At 29.6% G+C, this 17035-nt stretch overlaps 7 protein-coding genes across 7 annotated transcripts; 4 read left to right on the top strand and 3 right to left on the bottom strand.

The window, feature by feature from the left end:
• Window positions 1-452: 452 nt before the first annotated feature.
• Window positions 453-2783, top strand: PPL_09471 (uncharacterized protein; the record flags this gene model as incomplete). The annotated part of the gene is made up of 4 exons (XM_020580265.1): window positions 453-1265; window positions 1370-1865; window positions 1928-2486; window positions 2564-2783. 4 exons carry the CDS (start codon window positions 453-455, stop codon window positions 2781-2783), a joined length of 2088 nt encoding a protein of 695 aa, XP_020428852.1.
• Window positions 2784-3944: 1161 nt separating this feature from the next.
• Window positions 3945-6570, top strand: fut10 (glycosyltransferase; the record flags this gene model as incomplete). The annotated part of the gene is made up of 8 exons (XM_020580266.1): window positions 3945-3952; window positions 4192-4403; window positions 4494-4885; window positions 4971-5182; window positions 5288-5555; window positions 5641-5843; window positions 6132-6262; window positions 6320-6570. 8 exons carry the CDS (start codon window positions 3945-3947, stop codon window positions 6568-6570), a joined length of 1677 nt encoding a protein of 558 aa, XP_020428853.1.
• Window positions 6571-6680: 110 nt separating this feature from the next.
• PPL_09473 (uncharacterized protein) lies at window positions 6681-7612 on the bottom strand (the record flags this gene model as incomplete). The annotated part of the gene is made up of 2 exons (XM_020580267.1): window positions 6681-7122; window positions 7149-7612. The coding sequence occupies 2 exons, from the start codon at window positions 7610-7612 to the stop codon at window positions 6681-6683; spliced, it is 906 nt and encodes a 301-aa protein (XP_020428854.1).
• A 161-nt stretch (window positions 7613-7773) lies between these two features.
• Window positions 7774-8289, top strand: PPL_09474 (uncharacterized protein; the record flags this gene model as incomplete). The annotated part of the gene is made up of 2 exons (XM_020580268.1): window positions 7774-7958; window positions 8031-8289. The coding sequence occupies 2 exons, from the start codon at window positions 7774-7776 to the stop codon at window positions 8287-8289; spliced, it is 444 nt and encodes a 147-aa protein (XP_020428855.1).
• Window positions 8290-8964: 675 nt separating this feature from the next.
• Window positions 8965-9639, bottom strand: rasC (Ras family protein; the record flags this gene model as incomplete). Its single annotated transcript, XM_020580269.1, has 2 exons — window positions 8965-9422; window positions 9528-9639. The coding sequence occupies 2 exons, from the start codon at window positions 9637-9639 to the stop codon at window positions 8965-8967; spliced, it is 570 nt and encodes a 189-aa protein (XP_020428856.1).
• A 3653-nt stretch (window positions 9640-13292) lies between these two features.
• Window positions 13293-14529, bottom strand: PPL_09476 (uncharacterized protein; the record flags this gene model as incomplete). The annotated part of the gene is made up of 3 exons (XM_020580270.1): window positions 13293-13330; window positions 13794-14310; window positions 14377-14529. The coding sequence occupies 3 exons, from the start codon at window positions 14527-14529 to the stop codon at window positions 13293-13295; spliced, it is 708 nt and encodes a 235-aa protein (XP_020428857.1).
• Window positions 14530-14993: 464 nt separating this feature from the next.
• On the top strand, window positions 14994-16902 carry PPL_09477 (uncharacterized protein; the record flags this gene model as incomplete). The annotated part of the gene is made up of 5 exons (XM_020580271.1): window positions 14994-15026; window positions 15085-15806; window positions 15898-16168; window positions 16238-16388; window positions 16790-16902. 5 exons carry the CDS (start codon window positions 14994-14996, stop codon window positions 16900-16902), a joined length of 1290 nt encoding a protein of 429 aa, XP_020428858.1.
• Window positions 16903-17035: the final 133 nt, after the last annotated feature.

A 17035-nucleotide genomic window follows, 5' to 3' on the forward strand; every position in this document is an offset into this window, starting at 1 on the left:
TAGGGTCGCCCACCTAATTTGGTCGAAATCATAAAAGTTTCGTTTTTTTTTTTAACAATTTTTTAATTTTTTAATTTTTTTTATCCAAAGTTTTTTTGTCGACAATCTATTGAATCTATCGTTTTTTTTGCTATTACTCAAAAAAATTGGAATGTTTAAGTTTGATTTGATTTGATTAGTTATCTCCATAATTATTTCCCTCTATTTATTTATCTATTTCGATAATTGATCAATGATTGATACACAATAACCTTTCAAGTAGATATAGAAAAAACAAAAAAAAAAATATTGAAAAACAAAAAGTAAAATCGTTTTTTTTTTATTTTAATCCAAATTCATTCATTCGTTTTAGTTTGAATTTATTTTATTTTATTTATTTTATTTAGTTCAATTTCATTTCAGATTTAATACAAGTATCAACAAATCTAAGCAAAGATAAAGAGAGAGTGATAATGTCATCAGCAGTATCATCACTGAGAGGATTGAGCCGTCAACTATTAAGAAATGAAAACAGTCATCATCATAGAGCAGTACTGCCTTTAATTAGACAGTATAATCACAATCACAAAATATATACAACCAACCAAAGCATAGCTATCAGATCATACAGTACCAATAATAGCGATATAGAGAAAACATCAAATCCAAGAAAGATTTCTTTTAAAAAGAAATCAGAATCACCAGAATCACCAGAATCATCGAACAACGATTCAAATGAATTATTATTTGAAACAAGTAGAAATAATAATAATAAAAAAAGTAGAAGAAACAATAAAAAAGAAGAAGAAATAATTTTAAATGATAATGAATATATTGAAAATAGTAATAGCAATAATAATAGTAGTAGTAGTAACAATAGTAATAATAATAATTTAATAGAAACAAATAACAATAGAAATAAAATAGTTTTTCAGAAAAAAGATAGTGAAAGTTTTATGGTCGACGCAAGTAGTATTAGAAAAAGCAATGAAGTAACATTGACAGAGGAAGAGAGAGAGGCTGCTAGATTGTTGCCTTCAACCACATCACCACTGTCTGACATTACAAAGAGTGCTGCCTATGACACAATGATGGAGTATCAGAAACAATTCCCAATCCTTGGTAAAGGAAAACAACATCTTTACAGCTTCAACACCAGTCCAGTTCCAGTCAAACAATATTTCACTGCCAACGAACTCAATTTTAAAAATGTCATTCGTTATATCAGTCGTATGGGTATTTCTGGACATCCTCAATTAGTACTTGATTGCGTTGATTATTTAGATGTATGTTCATATTCTTATTAACAATAGCCATATTGTTATTATTGTTTTTTTCTAATCTTACTAATTTTGGAAAAACAAATTTATTTTATTATTTTTTTTTTTAGAAAGAAGACATTGTTATCAATCCATATATTTATTCATTGATTTTGAGAGCATTGGGAATTGCTGGAGATGTAGAGAACAGTTTGAAGATATTCGAGCGATTGATGAGCGAAGGAATCAAGCCAACAGTACATATGTTTGATGGTGTGATCAATGCCTATATGAATGCATCAAAGGTGGACGATGCTCTTCAGATTCTAAAGTCGATGGAGGAGAAATACAGTTTGGTTCCCGATCATGTCAATTACACAACGTTGATACACGGTCTCGTTAGAAACGAAAAGGTCGATATGGCAATAGAGATGTTCTCCGACGCCAGAACCAAAGGAATGGATCCAGACACTGTCACACTCTCTGTAATGATCGATGCATGTGCCAAAGACGACCGTGTAGAGAAAGCATTCAACTATTTCGACGAATTTAGATATCTTAATCTTCCACCCACCGAAGTAACATTTAATTCACTCATAAGTGCATGTTCAAAAAGAGCTGATAATTGTATGTAGAGAAAACAACAACATATCAATAATAGCTTAACTAACTATTTTTTTTTAAACCAGATTATTATTTAAAGGCATTTGAATTGTTCCAAGAGATGACATTATATAATTTCCAACCGGATATCATTACCTATACATCGTTGATGCGTGCAGCTGCATATAGAGGTGAGATTCGTGTCGTGGAGAAACTGTATAAAGATATTCTCGAGAGAAAAGATCTTTTCCCACACAAACCTGACGAGCATGTTTTCTCGTTGATTCTCGGTGCCTATGCCAACAACATCAGAGACGATGTCAATCCCACTAAATTCAGAGCGAACCTCAAGCCAAACTTGGAGCGAGTCGAACAGATTTTCAAGGATGCACAACAGCTGATGGCAGGTCCCATCACTAAATATATAATCGATCAATACCTCAAGGCCTATGCATTCTCCAACAAGATTACTACCACCGAGAAGATATTCAATGAGGTATACGCAGAACACAAAGTCGAACAAGATATCATTTCCTACAGTATCATGCTCAGTCTCTATTGCCACACACGTCGTTTCGAAAAGGCACAGAAACTCTTCCAAGATATGAGAGAAAAAGGAATAAAACCAGATTATAAATTATACAAGTAAGTAAAAATGATTATAGGATATCAATAGAATTAAAGAAACTAATAAATCGATATCATTCGATTATTAATTTTAGGATCTTGTTATTTGGAACAACAAAAGTTGGTTATGCAAATACATGTTTGAAATTGGCAAAGGAAATGGTTGGATTTGGTTTCCCACCGGAATCAAAAGATATGGATAAGATAGTAAAGAGATTTGCCGAGTACCCTGAAATAGTAACTCAACTTCAATCATTGACTGTTTCAAGTAAAGCCGATGATTCTTATAACGCCAAACATCTATTTTATCAATAAAATATATTAAGAAATAGAAAAAGAAAAAGAAATGGAAAAGGAAACAATCGAATTTGAATAAGAAGAAATTGAAAACTTTGTTGTTAATTATTATCTTTAATTAATTACCAAAGTTTCAATATTAATTTATTTGGAGGGGAGGTGTATTGATTTTTCTATTGTTTTAGATGGTATGGGTGGGAGCTGTTATTTCCATATACATCAAATACTTATAGTTTTGGATAACTTTGTCAATTTCTTGAATAAGTTGTTTATGGAGGACAAGTGACTCTTGTGTAGCCATACGAATGGTAGATTCTCTGAGTGTTATGTACTCATTGAGTAATCTTTGATAGAGCATGATTTGGATGTGTGAGTTGGTTCCAATCAATGGATGAATTTCATGGTCACAATGTAAAAGATTGACACACTTGAAACAAATGGAAATCTCCAGGCAATCCATACAGAAAAATAGTATTTCATTGGAATAGCTTTTCTTACAACCATCATAACAAATAGTTTTATTTCTATTAAATCTATCTATTTGTTTATAGAAATTATTATCTATTTTATAAATGATTGTATCTTTTGATTTCATTGTTTTCAATAAGATTATTGATTTTGATCGGATTGGTTTTGATTGAAAGATACATCAATAAAATAAATAAAGAAAATAAATAAAAATAATAATCAACACTCACAATCGACACTTACATTTTTATTAATTCTTTTCTGATTTCGTATCCATAATGACAATAGAGAAAATGAATACAACATAACTTGTGACAAGAATTCTTGTAAATTAACTTTATCAAGATATCCAATCACCTCTCTCTTGTTATAAACTATTCTACTCTTGTTGTGTTTTGACAAGTCGTGTCAACTTTAATCATTGTAAACAAAATGTATGGTAATGAGGATCACAATCCAATTTTAGTAATTTTTTTTATTTCCAACAAGTGGTTATATATTATTTAATATTTTTATTTTATTAGTTACCACATTTAATAAGAATTAAATTATTTTAATTTTTAGTTTTTTTTTTTTTTTGATTTATTGAAGTTACTCATTGAGATGTTGAAAAATAGAAAAAAAAAACAAATAATTTTTTTATTTATGTTAATAAATATGTGTGTTTGTGTGTGATCATAAAGCTACTCCTAAATAAATTGATCAAAATAAATGTGTGTGTGTTTAAATAAAAGTAAAACTCTCCGGAGCTATAAATATGTTTATTTTGACTTTCTTCTTAATATTGAAAATAATGTATTGAGTATTTATGAAGTTTTAAATATATATTAATATTTTTTAAAAAGATATATATATATAAATATATTTATATATATTTGTAAAAAAAAATGAAAAAAAAAAACTCTAATTATTTATTTTTTAATTTAATTTTTATCTATTTATTTTTAAATATAATAAGTTACAATTCAATAGTAGATGCAGCAACAGGAGTTCCACTACGAGGAGTGGTATTGAAAAAACCTGAGGAGATGGATTATGAAAGGGATGAAGTAAAGGTTGTAATGTTCACTGGCAATGGATGGTCAAGTATGGGTAAAGATCTAGAAACACCAAACTACAACGGTGAAACAAAAGTAAAAGATAAATGTCCTGTTAAATGTACATTTCTTGGTATGTTTTAAATTAATCATAAAAATTAACAATTTGTTTCAATTTAATAAAAATAATAACAAACAATTTATATTGATTTTTTAAAAAAAGATGATAAACAATCACATACTTTTGTTGATGTTGTTATATTCGAAGCACAACCATTAGGAAGTTGGGGATATGATTACCTATCGAAACCACCGAAATTCCCTATGAAGGAACCTGGACAAGCATACGCCGCTTTTTCTTTCGAGCATTCGATCTACTTTCCAATTCAAACAGAACCAGAGTATCTCAAATATATAGATATGAATATGACATTGTTTGAAGATGCCAACATACCTATCACCAGTACATGCAGCTGGGGAGTTATGACAAATGGATCGATCGACAACTTCAGAGATGCTCCTGTTAAACCATTCAAAAAGAAACAAAAACACTGTGTCTTTTTCGCTTCAAATTGTTTTGGTGGTGGAGCAATCTACCGTACTGAGTATATTAAAGTAAATATATACCTCTGTTAACAATAAATGAATAGCAACAACAAAATTAACTTGAAAAAAACTAACAATTTATAAAATTGAATAGGATTTACAAAAATATATACCGGTAGATGCATATGGATCATGCTTACACAATAAGGATTTGGAAAAAGAAGATAAGGATGGAAATATCTTTGATAATCTAGGTAAATCAATGAATATCAAATCTAGAATAACCGGTGGATATCTTTTTGGTTTGGCATTTGAGAATAATAATATTACAAACTATGTAACTGAGAAGGTTTATACTGTAATGTTGTAAGTGTTGTAAATGATAAAGCAAAAAAAAAACAGTAAAGATAACAAACGATATACCACCTAACTAACAAATTTGTTATTAATAAATTAATGAAATATTTATAGAAGTGGAGCAGTTCCTATTTATATGGGTGCACCTAACATTGATAGCTATGTACCTAGAAAGAGTATAATAAAGACCGATGATTTTGAATCGCCAGAGGCACTGGCAAACTACTTGAAATACTTGGCAAAGAATGAAAGTGCATACAACGAGTATTTCGAATGGAAGAAGGAACCGTATCCTCAATCAGTGATCGATAATTACAAAAACTGTGTATTCTACTCTGCCGACTGTAGATTATGTCAGACTGTTCATGCATTTAGAGAAATGGTGAGTTGTTGATATTAACAAAAAAAAAACAATATTCTTACAAACATGTAACCATCTTATGTTTTTTTTATATTAAATATTATAGAAAAAGAAACAATTGGGTGATGGATTCAGAGTTAACTATGGTGAACCCGATAATGTAAAACATGAAAAGAGGGTTGTCTCATTCACAGAGAAATCATGTGTAATTGCAAAACCAACACCAGAAACAGAGAGTAAATTCACCAATAATATTGATGGTGTTTCAATGGGTGCATGGATATTCGTAACAAAAAAAGTAGACGATATGTAGGTATTAACTAATTGTTAAACAACAATAGTAGTGTATGTGATCACAAACAACAATATTAATCTTGATTAAAAATATCGTATTCTATAGAATATTTGAGGTTTCTCAAGATATAACCTTAAAACTAATGAGCATTTGGAATAGAGAGTATTTTAGTGTTTGTATCTTAGATGAATGTCTAACCGGAGAATCTCCAATCCCTATAAATGAATGGTAATACATAAACATAACAATTGATTTTATAACTATATATAACTACTAACTAACCGGTTGTTTTATCAAAAAAGGAATCACGTTGGTTTCACTTTTGGTAATAATGTATTGAAACTGTTTGTTAATGGACTATTGGATGTCGAAATGGATTTACAACATCAATTGGATATACATCATAAGTTATTAATGAGAATTGGATGTAGAGGTAGGTAAAATATACCATAAAGTTATGATATTCGTATACTAATATAAATATATATAGGTACATTTAATGGTATGATGGATGATATTTCAATTTGGGCAAGAGAGTTAACAACCAGTGAGATATCAAAAACAATGTTTGAAAAGATGAGTGGTAATGAAGAAAAGCTATTGATGTACTTTACCTTCAACTCTGGTGAAGTACAAGATTACTCTGAAAACAAAGTGATGATAATCAACACTGAGACAACAATAGTAGATCATGACTATCAAGAATTAAGATTAGATTGTTGTTCAAAAAAAGGAAGATAATAATAACAAACATAACAACATAATAATAATAATATGATGATATAAAAAAAGAAAAACAAATAATAAACATGATTTAAATAATTTATATGTAAAAATATTGTCTATAATTATTATTTATTATTGTTGTTGTTGGTTTTGTTGCTATTGTTATTGCTGTTGTTGTTGTCATTTAAAACAATATTTTGTTGATTATTAGGTATTGGTGATTGTGATTGTGGCGGTGGTGGTGGTGGTGGCAGTAATGTACTATTAAAACTAAAATTATTTGATAACATTCTTTCTAACTCCAAGATATCCTCTTGATCGATATCCAACTCACCGGTTCTCTTGTTTTTAAATATCATTTTAATCAGTTGTTCAAACTTCATTCCAGCGAGATCTTCAAAATTCTTTTCATTCAAATCGACTGTGCTGTTTGCCGTTGAAACATCTTCCTCTTCATCATCATTCTCCTCCATTATATTTCTATATACAATTGGTTTATTTGGTATATCATTTTCTTTACTATTAATTTTAGGATATTGGTCAATATTCAATTCGATTAGATACATTCTTAAGGAATATTTAATTAAACATACATAAAATCGATATCCTCTTTAGTAAAAACTGGTTTAACCATTGTTTTGTGTGGCTTTCTAAGACGACCACTTCTTGTAACTATATATCTATCGTTGGCACTGCTCTTACTACTACTACCACTACTATTTCTTCTTCCTCTACTGAATGCATCATTTGAAACTTCATCTTCTTCTTCAAAAATATTTCTAACTTTTTTTACATTATTATTACTATTAATATTATTACTAAACTCTTTAACTTTATCTTCTATTATACTTTTATTTGTACTACTACTACTAGGTGATTTATTATCATCTTTATCATCATCATCTTCTTCTTCAAATATATTTCTATTACTACTAAAACATCTTTGATAGTTACAATTAATAATACTTCTACTCTTTATATGATTACTAATAATATTACTAATATAATAATAACTATTACTATTAGTCAATAGAATCGACCGACATTTATAAATCATATTAAGTTATGTCTAATGATATGATGTTGATGATTAATGATTTTTTTTTGGTAAATCAAATCTGATCGTTTTCTTTTAAAATCAGATATGCATGAAATTTAAAGATCATTTTAACTTTGTTGTTTACTTTATTTTGTTGACATAATATAACTATATTTATAATGAGTAATACAACAACTACCTCTACAACTAAAAGTAATAAAAATAATGAATATACTATAACTTCCAAACCAACCTATTGTATGAGTTCTCTGTTCCTCGGTACATCTGCATACTTTTACAGCAGGAATAAACCACTGATGACAAGAATATCATTGGTATCATCACTTCTATTTGGTATATCTGGGTAATATATAACTATATTGTAAAACAAAATAACTATAGTAGTACTATTTTATTAACAAAACAAAACAACAAGTGCATTGATCGATTATAACTATGTAAATCAAGGTACTCTGATTGCAGGTGGTTTATCAGCTGCATTGGCAGCATCAACAACAGCCAATGCTCTCTCACAAAGAAGACTATTCCCATTGGTTTTGGGAACATTGTCATTCTCATCGATGGCATATCATGCTTTCTTCCCACTGTATAACAATGTTCACGAAGTCAGAGATCTCATAGACGATTTCAATGCAAAAGTTAAAGAGAAATCAAACAACAATGATGATAAATAATACAATCAATTCAATTCAATGTATATAGATAGCAATTCAATAAATAATCAATAAAATAAATTCAAATCATAATTAATTAAGTTATGGATAAATCAATAAAGAAGGAAAGGCGATTTTGAAATCATTATTATTTTAAAATGATATTTTATTCGTTGTGAAAACAAAGAGTTTAGCGTTTTTCCGGTATACAAAGTTTAAGGTGTATTGATGTTGAGAAAGTGAGTGAATTGGTGGTTGGTTTGTTGTGTATTGGTAATTGGCGATGGTGATGGTTGGTATTATTCCAACTTGGAATTTGACTTTTAGAACATGTTACATTTTTGTAGTTGTTGATGTTGTGTAGGGTGGGTGGTGTGAATTATATATATATATCTATGCTAATTGTGTGATTATTATTATTATTATTTATTTATTTATACAGCTAGCACCTATTTGTTTACCTATAATTATTTAAGAGATCTCTTTCTTTCTTTGTTCTTTTTTTTTTTTTTTTTAATATATTTTTTTTTTGTTTTTTTTTTTTTTTTTTTTTATAAAAATGCAAGCAATACTCTTATAAGATTATATAAATATAAATAAATATAAAGTAGTAAAGTATTGTAGTAATGTATATATGAAGTTGTTTCTTTTTTTTTTTTTGTTTTGTTTAGTTGTTTAGTTGTTTTGTTTTTTTTTTTAAAGAATGATACATGATTTCTTTTTGGGTGGTGCAGCCTCTTCATTCTCTGGGTTGGTAGACCACTTCTTAATTTCACGTACTAAAGTAAAGAATGCCTCCTCTACGTTGACACGAGACTTGGCACTGCTCTCTAAAAATGGAGCACCGAAGCTCTTTGATAGCTCTTTACCTTCGAGGTTGGAAACCTTACGCTCCTTCTCGGGCAAATCGACCTTGTTTCCGACGATGACCATTGGGTATGTTGAGAGATCCTTGACACGCAAGATCTGATCTCTGAAAGAAGTGACCGCTTCGAACGATGGTCTCGATCCTATACTGTATACAATGAGGAATCCACGTCCCGATCTAATATATTGATCTCTCATTGCAGAGTATTCTTCCTGACCAGCAGTATCTAAAATATCCAACATATATACTTCTTCATCGATAATAACTTGTTTACGATATGAATTCTCTGTGTTTTTTTATGTTTCAATTTTAAATTATTATTATGTTAGCACCACACCGATGAAATCTTAAAAAATTAAGATTAAATTAATATATATTCATTCATTCATACCTATAGTTGGATCGTATTCTGCAATGAATTGATTCTGTGTCAATTGAATGGTCAATGCAGATTTACCTACACCACCATCACCTACAATAACCAATTTCAATAACTTTGACATTGTATATTATATTGTTGTTGTTGTTTTAATTATATATATTAGGTATGTGTGTTGTTTTGTTTTGTTTCGAAAAAAAAAGACTGTTTGCTGCTGTGCTGTTGTTGTTTGATTTTTAAAATTAATTTTAAAATCCGATCTTGTCTTGTCTTGATGATGTTTTTATGATACAACTTTTAATTATCTATACTACAGTAAATTATTAAAAAATAATAATGAATGATTAGTTTTTTTTTTTTTCCAAATTTTCAAATTTTTTTTTTTTTTTTTTCAAAAATTTTAGTTGGGCAGAGTTGTTGGTGAATGAATCTAATAAGTAAAAGAAAAATGGTTCGAAAATATTTTCAAAAAAAGATAGATTTGGTGCTTTTTTAAAAAAATAAAATAAAATAAAATAAAAAATAAAAATAACCTTTGTTTGCTGGTTGGTTGGTTGTTTGAATTTGCAAAAGGCAAGAGTAGAGTAAACACACAAAGCGCAACAACAATTGTAATTAGCCGGGATGATGTCGTTTTCCTGCAAACTAAATCGAAAATGCGATTGATTTGATTTGATATTTGATTTGTTGTTGTTGTGTTGTTCTTAAGATAGATATATTTTTGAAGTTGTTGGCAAAAAAATTAAAAAAAAAAATACAAAAATAAAATAGAATCATAAACTATTTCGTTGAATCAATTTGATTTAGTCTAGATTAGATGATCAAGATTCTATTATATTTATAAATATCTTTATATAGTATAAAAGTTTTTCTGATCTGAATGAATGAGGGAAGGGTATGAAATGAATTGTTGTTGAATTAAAAGATTGATTGAATTATTATTTTGATTGACTGATTGATTCGATGTTGGTTGGTCTACAACTACTACTAACTACTATTCTATTTACACTAATTACTATTAAAGTTTATAATTCATTACTTTTTTTGAGAGTATGATATATAAATGATTTGATTATCTTTGATATTTTAAAATATATAATTTATATCTTTTTTAAAAATAAAATAATAAAAAGAAACGAAGAAGATGTTGAAAAGAGGAAGGTATAATTGATGTTTTTATATGATTGTGAGTATATTTGTTATATTTATTATTATTATTATTATTATGAGATAAAGTTACTGATAATATTGGATGGAAAGATGAATAGTAACGGAATTGATTATTTGATTGTTGTGTAAGTTTATATATTTGTTATTTTAAACATTAAATGTTTTTTGTTTTGTTTTGTTTTGTTTTGTTTAGTTTAGTTTAGTTAGTTTGGTTTGAAGGCAATTTTGTAAGAATAGATGATTGTGTTGATATATCGATATACATGCGGTGTAGTGCATGCAAGGAGATCAATATGACAATAACACCCTTCCTTACTATTACCACAACACCCACACAATGCCTCAACTAATCAAACCAACCAATCATTCATAAATCAACAAAAACAAAACATAACAATTAACCACAAAAAATAAATAAATATAACATGCATGCATGTTTGAGAGAGAAGAAGCAGTAGCAGTAGTAGTTGAGTTGAGTTATCACATTATTATTTAATTATACCAACCACACACACTAGTGTAACTAAAGTTAAAGGTGAAGGTGAAGTTATGTGTTGATCCATCATCCCAAAAAGACATAATTAAAATAATAATTATCAGATATCACTTATGAATTATATGATTAATGAAGAGGATGATGAGTTTAATGTTGATGCTTGTTATATGTGTGGGTGTTTATATGTGTGTGTGTGTGTGAGTGTGTGTTTTGAGTGGTGATTGTGGTGTAGTAATGGTGATGTGTGTTGTGTGTTTGTGATAAATTGGGAAGAAAATTGAGGAGTGCGGGCAGTAGATCTCATTTGAAATCACATTCAAAGCAAAGAGTATTATTGTTTATTGGGTTAAAGTACAAGTATTATTCTACTTCTTTTCTATTCTTTCTAATCGTTGGTTACGATAACCAATTAAACTATAAGAATCGAGTCAGTCAGTAGATCGGTAAGTCAGTCAGTCTAATTTCTAAAGGTCTCAGACAATCTAAGCCTTACACCATAAATTAAAGCTAACGAATGTTTAAAACTAACTGACTGACTGACCGGCTGATTGACCTGACAACCAAACTAATTTTATCTTAAAACTTGAAAAGCTGACCAACAACACCAATAGAATAGATTTATATCAAAACACTTTTAAATCGCAACACACAAGCAAAACATTGAACAAGCAATAACAACAACAATTCCACTTTTAAAATTGAGATCTAAAGAAGATGTGTGCTTATTATTCTGATTAGGGTGTAGTTTGATGATGATGATGATGTTGTTGTTGTTGTTGTTGTTTATATTAAAGAGTTGTTATTTGATTGTTTGTGATCCAAAAACTGTATATTGGTCTATTACTTTCATTAAAATGTCCACTTTTCGCATTAAGATGGTAGTGATGATGGTAAACCCAAATTAATTAATAAACAACGAAACTGTTTTAATTTATTACCAAAATTGGTCAGTTTCTTTAATTCTTTCTTAAAATATCTATCTGAACTAATTCTACTTCTACTTCTAATTAATTAAACTCTGATTGTGATTGATAATGGATAAAACATAATCAAATAAATCACTTTAATTAAGCACAACAACTTCACCCAAAAACAAATTAATTAGGTACACTTTGGAAATGAGGGATACAAAAGGTGGTGGAAATACAAAAAAGGAGATGAAGTTGCTGCAATTTGTCAATTAATATAATCTAATAAGCTTGCAAGGAATGGATGAGTCTTATCCCAATGCATTCATGACGACCCATTTTAAATTTTACAGGAAAATACAAATTGACCATAAAAAGTGTGTGATGTGGTTTATTTAGATGAATAGATGATGACCACAATTTGATTCGATTCATTATTATTGTTATTTTTATTATTATTATTATTATTACTATTACTATTATAAATATTTTATTTCTTTTTATTATTACTTACAAATAATGATATAGATAAATAAATTATAAATTTATGTAATTTTACAAATATTATTATTATTATTATTAAAGTGATAAAAGATAATTCTTATTCTATATTTCTATTTCAATATATATATATCTGATTTAAGAAAAGCAATGATTGATTGTTTTTGATTTGTAAGGGGCAGTTTAGTTTTTGATTAAGGCACTTCAAGACTGTTAGATGGGAGGTGTTACATGATGCAAACTTCTTTCAATAAAACAATTTTTTGAAATAAATAATGGTAAAATCAAAAAATCAATTGTGTGAAAAATATTTGCTATAAAGTGCACCCCTATCTTTCATTAATTAGTGTTGAAATGATGAGGTGCTAATTTAAGATCCTATTTTTTTTTTGTTTTTGAGTTGTTTTAAGTTTCGACAGATCAAAATTTTTTTGAATGAGCCAAGCTTTTTTAAATAGACGCCAGATTAATGAAACCATACACAACACAATGGAAATTATTCTTAAAACCAGCGTTGTTGTTTTTTTTATCATCCACAAATTATTGTACTTATAGTTACTACAAGCAAAAATAGAATTAGCTTTTTTTTTTTTTTTTGATCAACTCAAATAAAAAAACTATTTTATTTTATAAAATTAATTAAAAATTAATCAATTTAATATGGTTTTGAAAAAGAAAACCGTTTTAGTGCAAATTAATAATTTAAGCTTCGCCTTTTGGATCATGATCATCACGATAATCTGATGTGAGAATAATAGTTGGTTTACCCTTCTTCTTCTTTTACAACTTGACAGATTTTAAGGGGATGTTGTGATGTTGGGCTGATTCAAGATTCTACCATATTATTTTATTTTAAAAACACTATAAATCATAACTATTTTTAAATGTTATTTATTATTAAATCTTTTTCGTTGTCTTCTTTTGTTTCGTATATCATCCACCAACATGATAAACAAACAAAATTTGGTTGATATTGCTCACCATCAAACCTCTCCACATTTTTAGTTCAGACAAAAAATTGGTTTGTCGGTTGTGGGTTGTTAAAATTTAAGAAGTGTATAAATTTAGAATAAAAATGATTTTTGATTTATTTCTTTATTGATGTGAAGTTAAGTTAATTTGGTTGGTTAAATTTGTTGGTCTATCTATTTGATGATCGTCAATCCGTTTTCAAATATTTTCTGATCAATCTTGGTTTCAAACAGAATTTATAGAGAATCGATCCAAGTATGATAGAGAGTAGCAGTGTGAAGAGACAGTAGATGATGATGGGAATGTAGTTTGATTTCTTGATGAGTGGCATCAGCATCTCTTGAGAGTCGGCATCGGGTGCCGTCATTGCAAGCTCCTCGAACGACGCACCTTTGAACCACTTGGTGTGTCCGTGCATGAGGAACACTGACTTTGGACGAACACTGACGTGACGATCCTGCACCGGATAGATAGAGACACCGGTGATCAATCCTTCGTCGGCGTGCAACAAAAAGTTGATATGCTCCGCAATGTCGATGTGATCCGATTGCTGTATTCCCCAAATGGGAATCTGAAGTGGATAGTAGATCTTTAGGGTCTCGTCGGGACTGACCAACACTCTACACTGCCAAGCATCGTTCTGACTGGCATATTCCACCAGCTTATTGTAAAATTCCTCTGTATCCACCAAGATATTGCAATGCATGAATACATCTCTACCATAAAAGAACTTCAATTCTGACTTTGTCTAAAATATAACATAATATGTTAGTTGTATTCGTAGAATTGATTAGAAGAGTGTAGATATATTTACATCTATACAAGTTGGAGCAGGTCCCCAATTTCCTTTTAAATCTTTACATTCTATATTAATTTCTTGACCAAATTCATATCCTTTATAAATATTATGATTATAATAATAAAGTAATAAGTCAGTAAATGTATTTTGCTTATTTCTAACGGTCATTTATTTAGAGTTTTTTTTTCAATTACTTTTTAATTCATGTGATTCAACTATATTAAAATTTAATAATATAACCAATATCGATATAAATAAATATATATTATATTGTTGTGATATAGATGACTTCAGTATCATATCTAATTAACCACCTTTCTATATATATATATGTATAATTTAAATTAGTTTTAACTAGTTACCCACAATTGCTTGCTTTTCATTTTAATTAATTTTTGACTTCGTTGTGTGTGAACTTTAACATTTCTGAACTTCTTGTTTTTTCAACACAATTTTCGAAATGATTTGGCTAAATTTCAAGGCGGGAAAACTGTTGTGTGTTTGATTTAAAACATCATGATGATAGGAATAATTATAGATTTTAAAAGATTAGATTTATTTAATTGATATATATATATATATAAATGTATTAGAATTATTATTTTTATTTAATATATAAATATAAATATAATATGGGTGTAGCAACAAAATCGAAATCTAAAAAAGTAAGAGGAGGAGGATGGAAAGGGGTCAGTAGTAGTGAAAAAAATAAGATCAACAAAGAAAGTTATTAGTGTTGGTGAAAGTAATGATAGAAATACAATTAAAGATGATATTAGAAAAAGAATATTTTCGATATTCAACGATTGCCAAAATACGATGACAGTGCACAGACGAGCAGTCGGTATGATGACTACTTTGTTGCATCGTTGTGACGTCAGTGGCCAATCCGATCAATTCAACTCTACTGTATTGTCGGTAGTCGACAGGGTATTGGTTCATTACAACAAGGATTTGCCAGTGGAGAGAATCTGTAGATTCATCAGTCAGTGGATTGCTGCAATCTCTGTAAGAAATTTAAATGGCAACAATGAGCAACAGGAGGTGGAGGAAGATGATGAGAGAGAGCAAGATAGCAGCCAAACCAATGGAAATAGTAGTAAATCAAAGGATTCTATTTCACCGGAAATGATTCAGTGCCAGGAGAATTTCATTGTGACACTGCTCAAGTTCTTGGTTGGAAGATCGTCGTCACATGAAAAGTCCGTTCGTTTCAGGTCGACTTTGCTAATTGCCGATACGCTCAATGCACTCTGTGAAGACTACGAGTTTGATAACCAGCTATGGGCACAGCTTACCAACTCGATCATGATGAAATCATTCGATCGTCTAGGAGGAATACGTCGTCAGTCCATCCATTGTCTGGCGCGACTTCAAGATCATTCCGATCCAGATGACCAAGTTACCAACAGATTAATTGAAATGATATATCATGATCCCATACCGTATGTATCATTATTGTTATCCCATCCATCTTTACCAAATAATATCTGAAGTATTAATTAATTTCTTTTTCCCCCAACTTTTTACACATAGTGAAATAAGACAGACTGCAGTAACACATTTAGTGATTACAAAAAGAACATTGAAAATAATATTAGAGAGGACATTGGATCAGAATGTACAGGTTAGAAAAGAAGCATTCAACAGTATAGCTACAAAGATCGATATGAAGGTGATTCCATTGACTTTAAGAATGGGACTGTTAAAGAATGGACTTCAAGAGTCAGATCCAACCGTCAAAGAGATTTGTTCATCAATGTTGATAAATCATTGGTTAAAATCATTGGATGATAATTTATTTAAAGTAATAATAACATTATAACTATTTATTAAATATTTACTAATAATATATATACATTTTCTAAAATTATAGTTATTACATTATTTTAAAGTTGAAATGTTTGAAAAAGAAACGGAATTAGCATTACTCAATATTTTCCAACATGGAATGTTTTTGGATCACTATCATCAGTTTGAGTGGCAAGCGATGAACAATAACCATGCTATCTATCTGCATGTACTTTGTAAATACCTCAAGTCAAAGAACACTCTCGACCAAATCGATATTATGTTTCCATCGGTTCTGCATTACAACCAACTTTTGATCCACTACTTGAATCGAGTGGAGGACGACGAAGAGCAACTGGAAATCGATAGTAGCAACGATATCGACTACTTCTTCATTGGATCACAGATGATTCAGTGTGGAATGTATTTAGATACCTCGGGTGATGAAGCGGGATGCATCCAGTTGGCAATGTTGATACAGCAGCTGCTGTTATCACTTGCGCTGCCCGATGGTCACATCCTTCCGCTTCTCGACCTGCTTCTCACCGCTAGTAAACAGCACTATAGCCGTACTGTAAATGATTTGCTTGCTGCTTTGGAGCCAGACGTACATACCGACACGATTATCGACATCAAGCTCCTTCATTTGTTGAGCCATCTTCTGCAGAGTGTAAATCGTCTACCACAAGGAGTATTGAGCAACCGAGTAGATCAACTAACGGAGAAGCTAACAGATGGCAATACAGATGAAATATTACAACATTTGGTTATCAAGCTGATAGAATTGACGATACTGATGAGACCGGAGAAAGTCGAGAAATACTGGCCTATCTTGTGGGAGAGTTGTGTTGCCAACGGATTAGCTGGTGAAGAGTGTCTGCCC

This window comes from Heterostelium album (genome assembly GCF_000004825.1).
Source record: "Heterostelium album PN500 unplaced genomic scaffold PPL_scaffold11, whole genome shotgun sequence".
Lineage (NCBI taxonomy): Eukaryota > Evosea > Eumycetozoa > Acytosteliales > Acytosteliaceae > Heterostelium > Heterostelium album.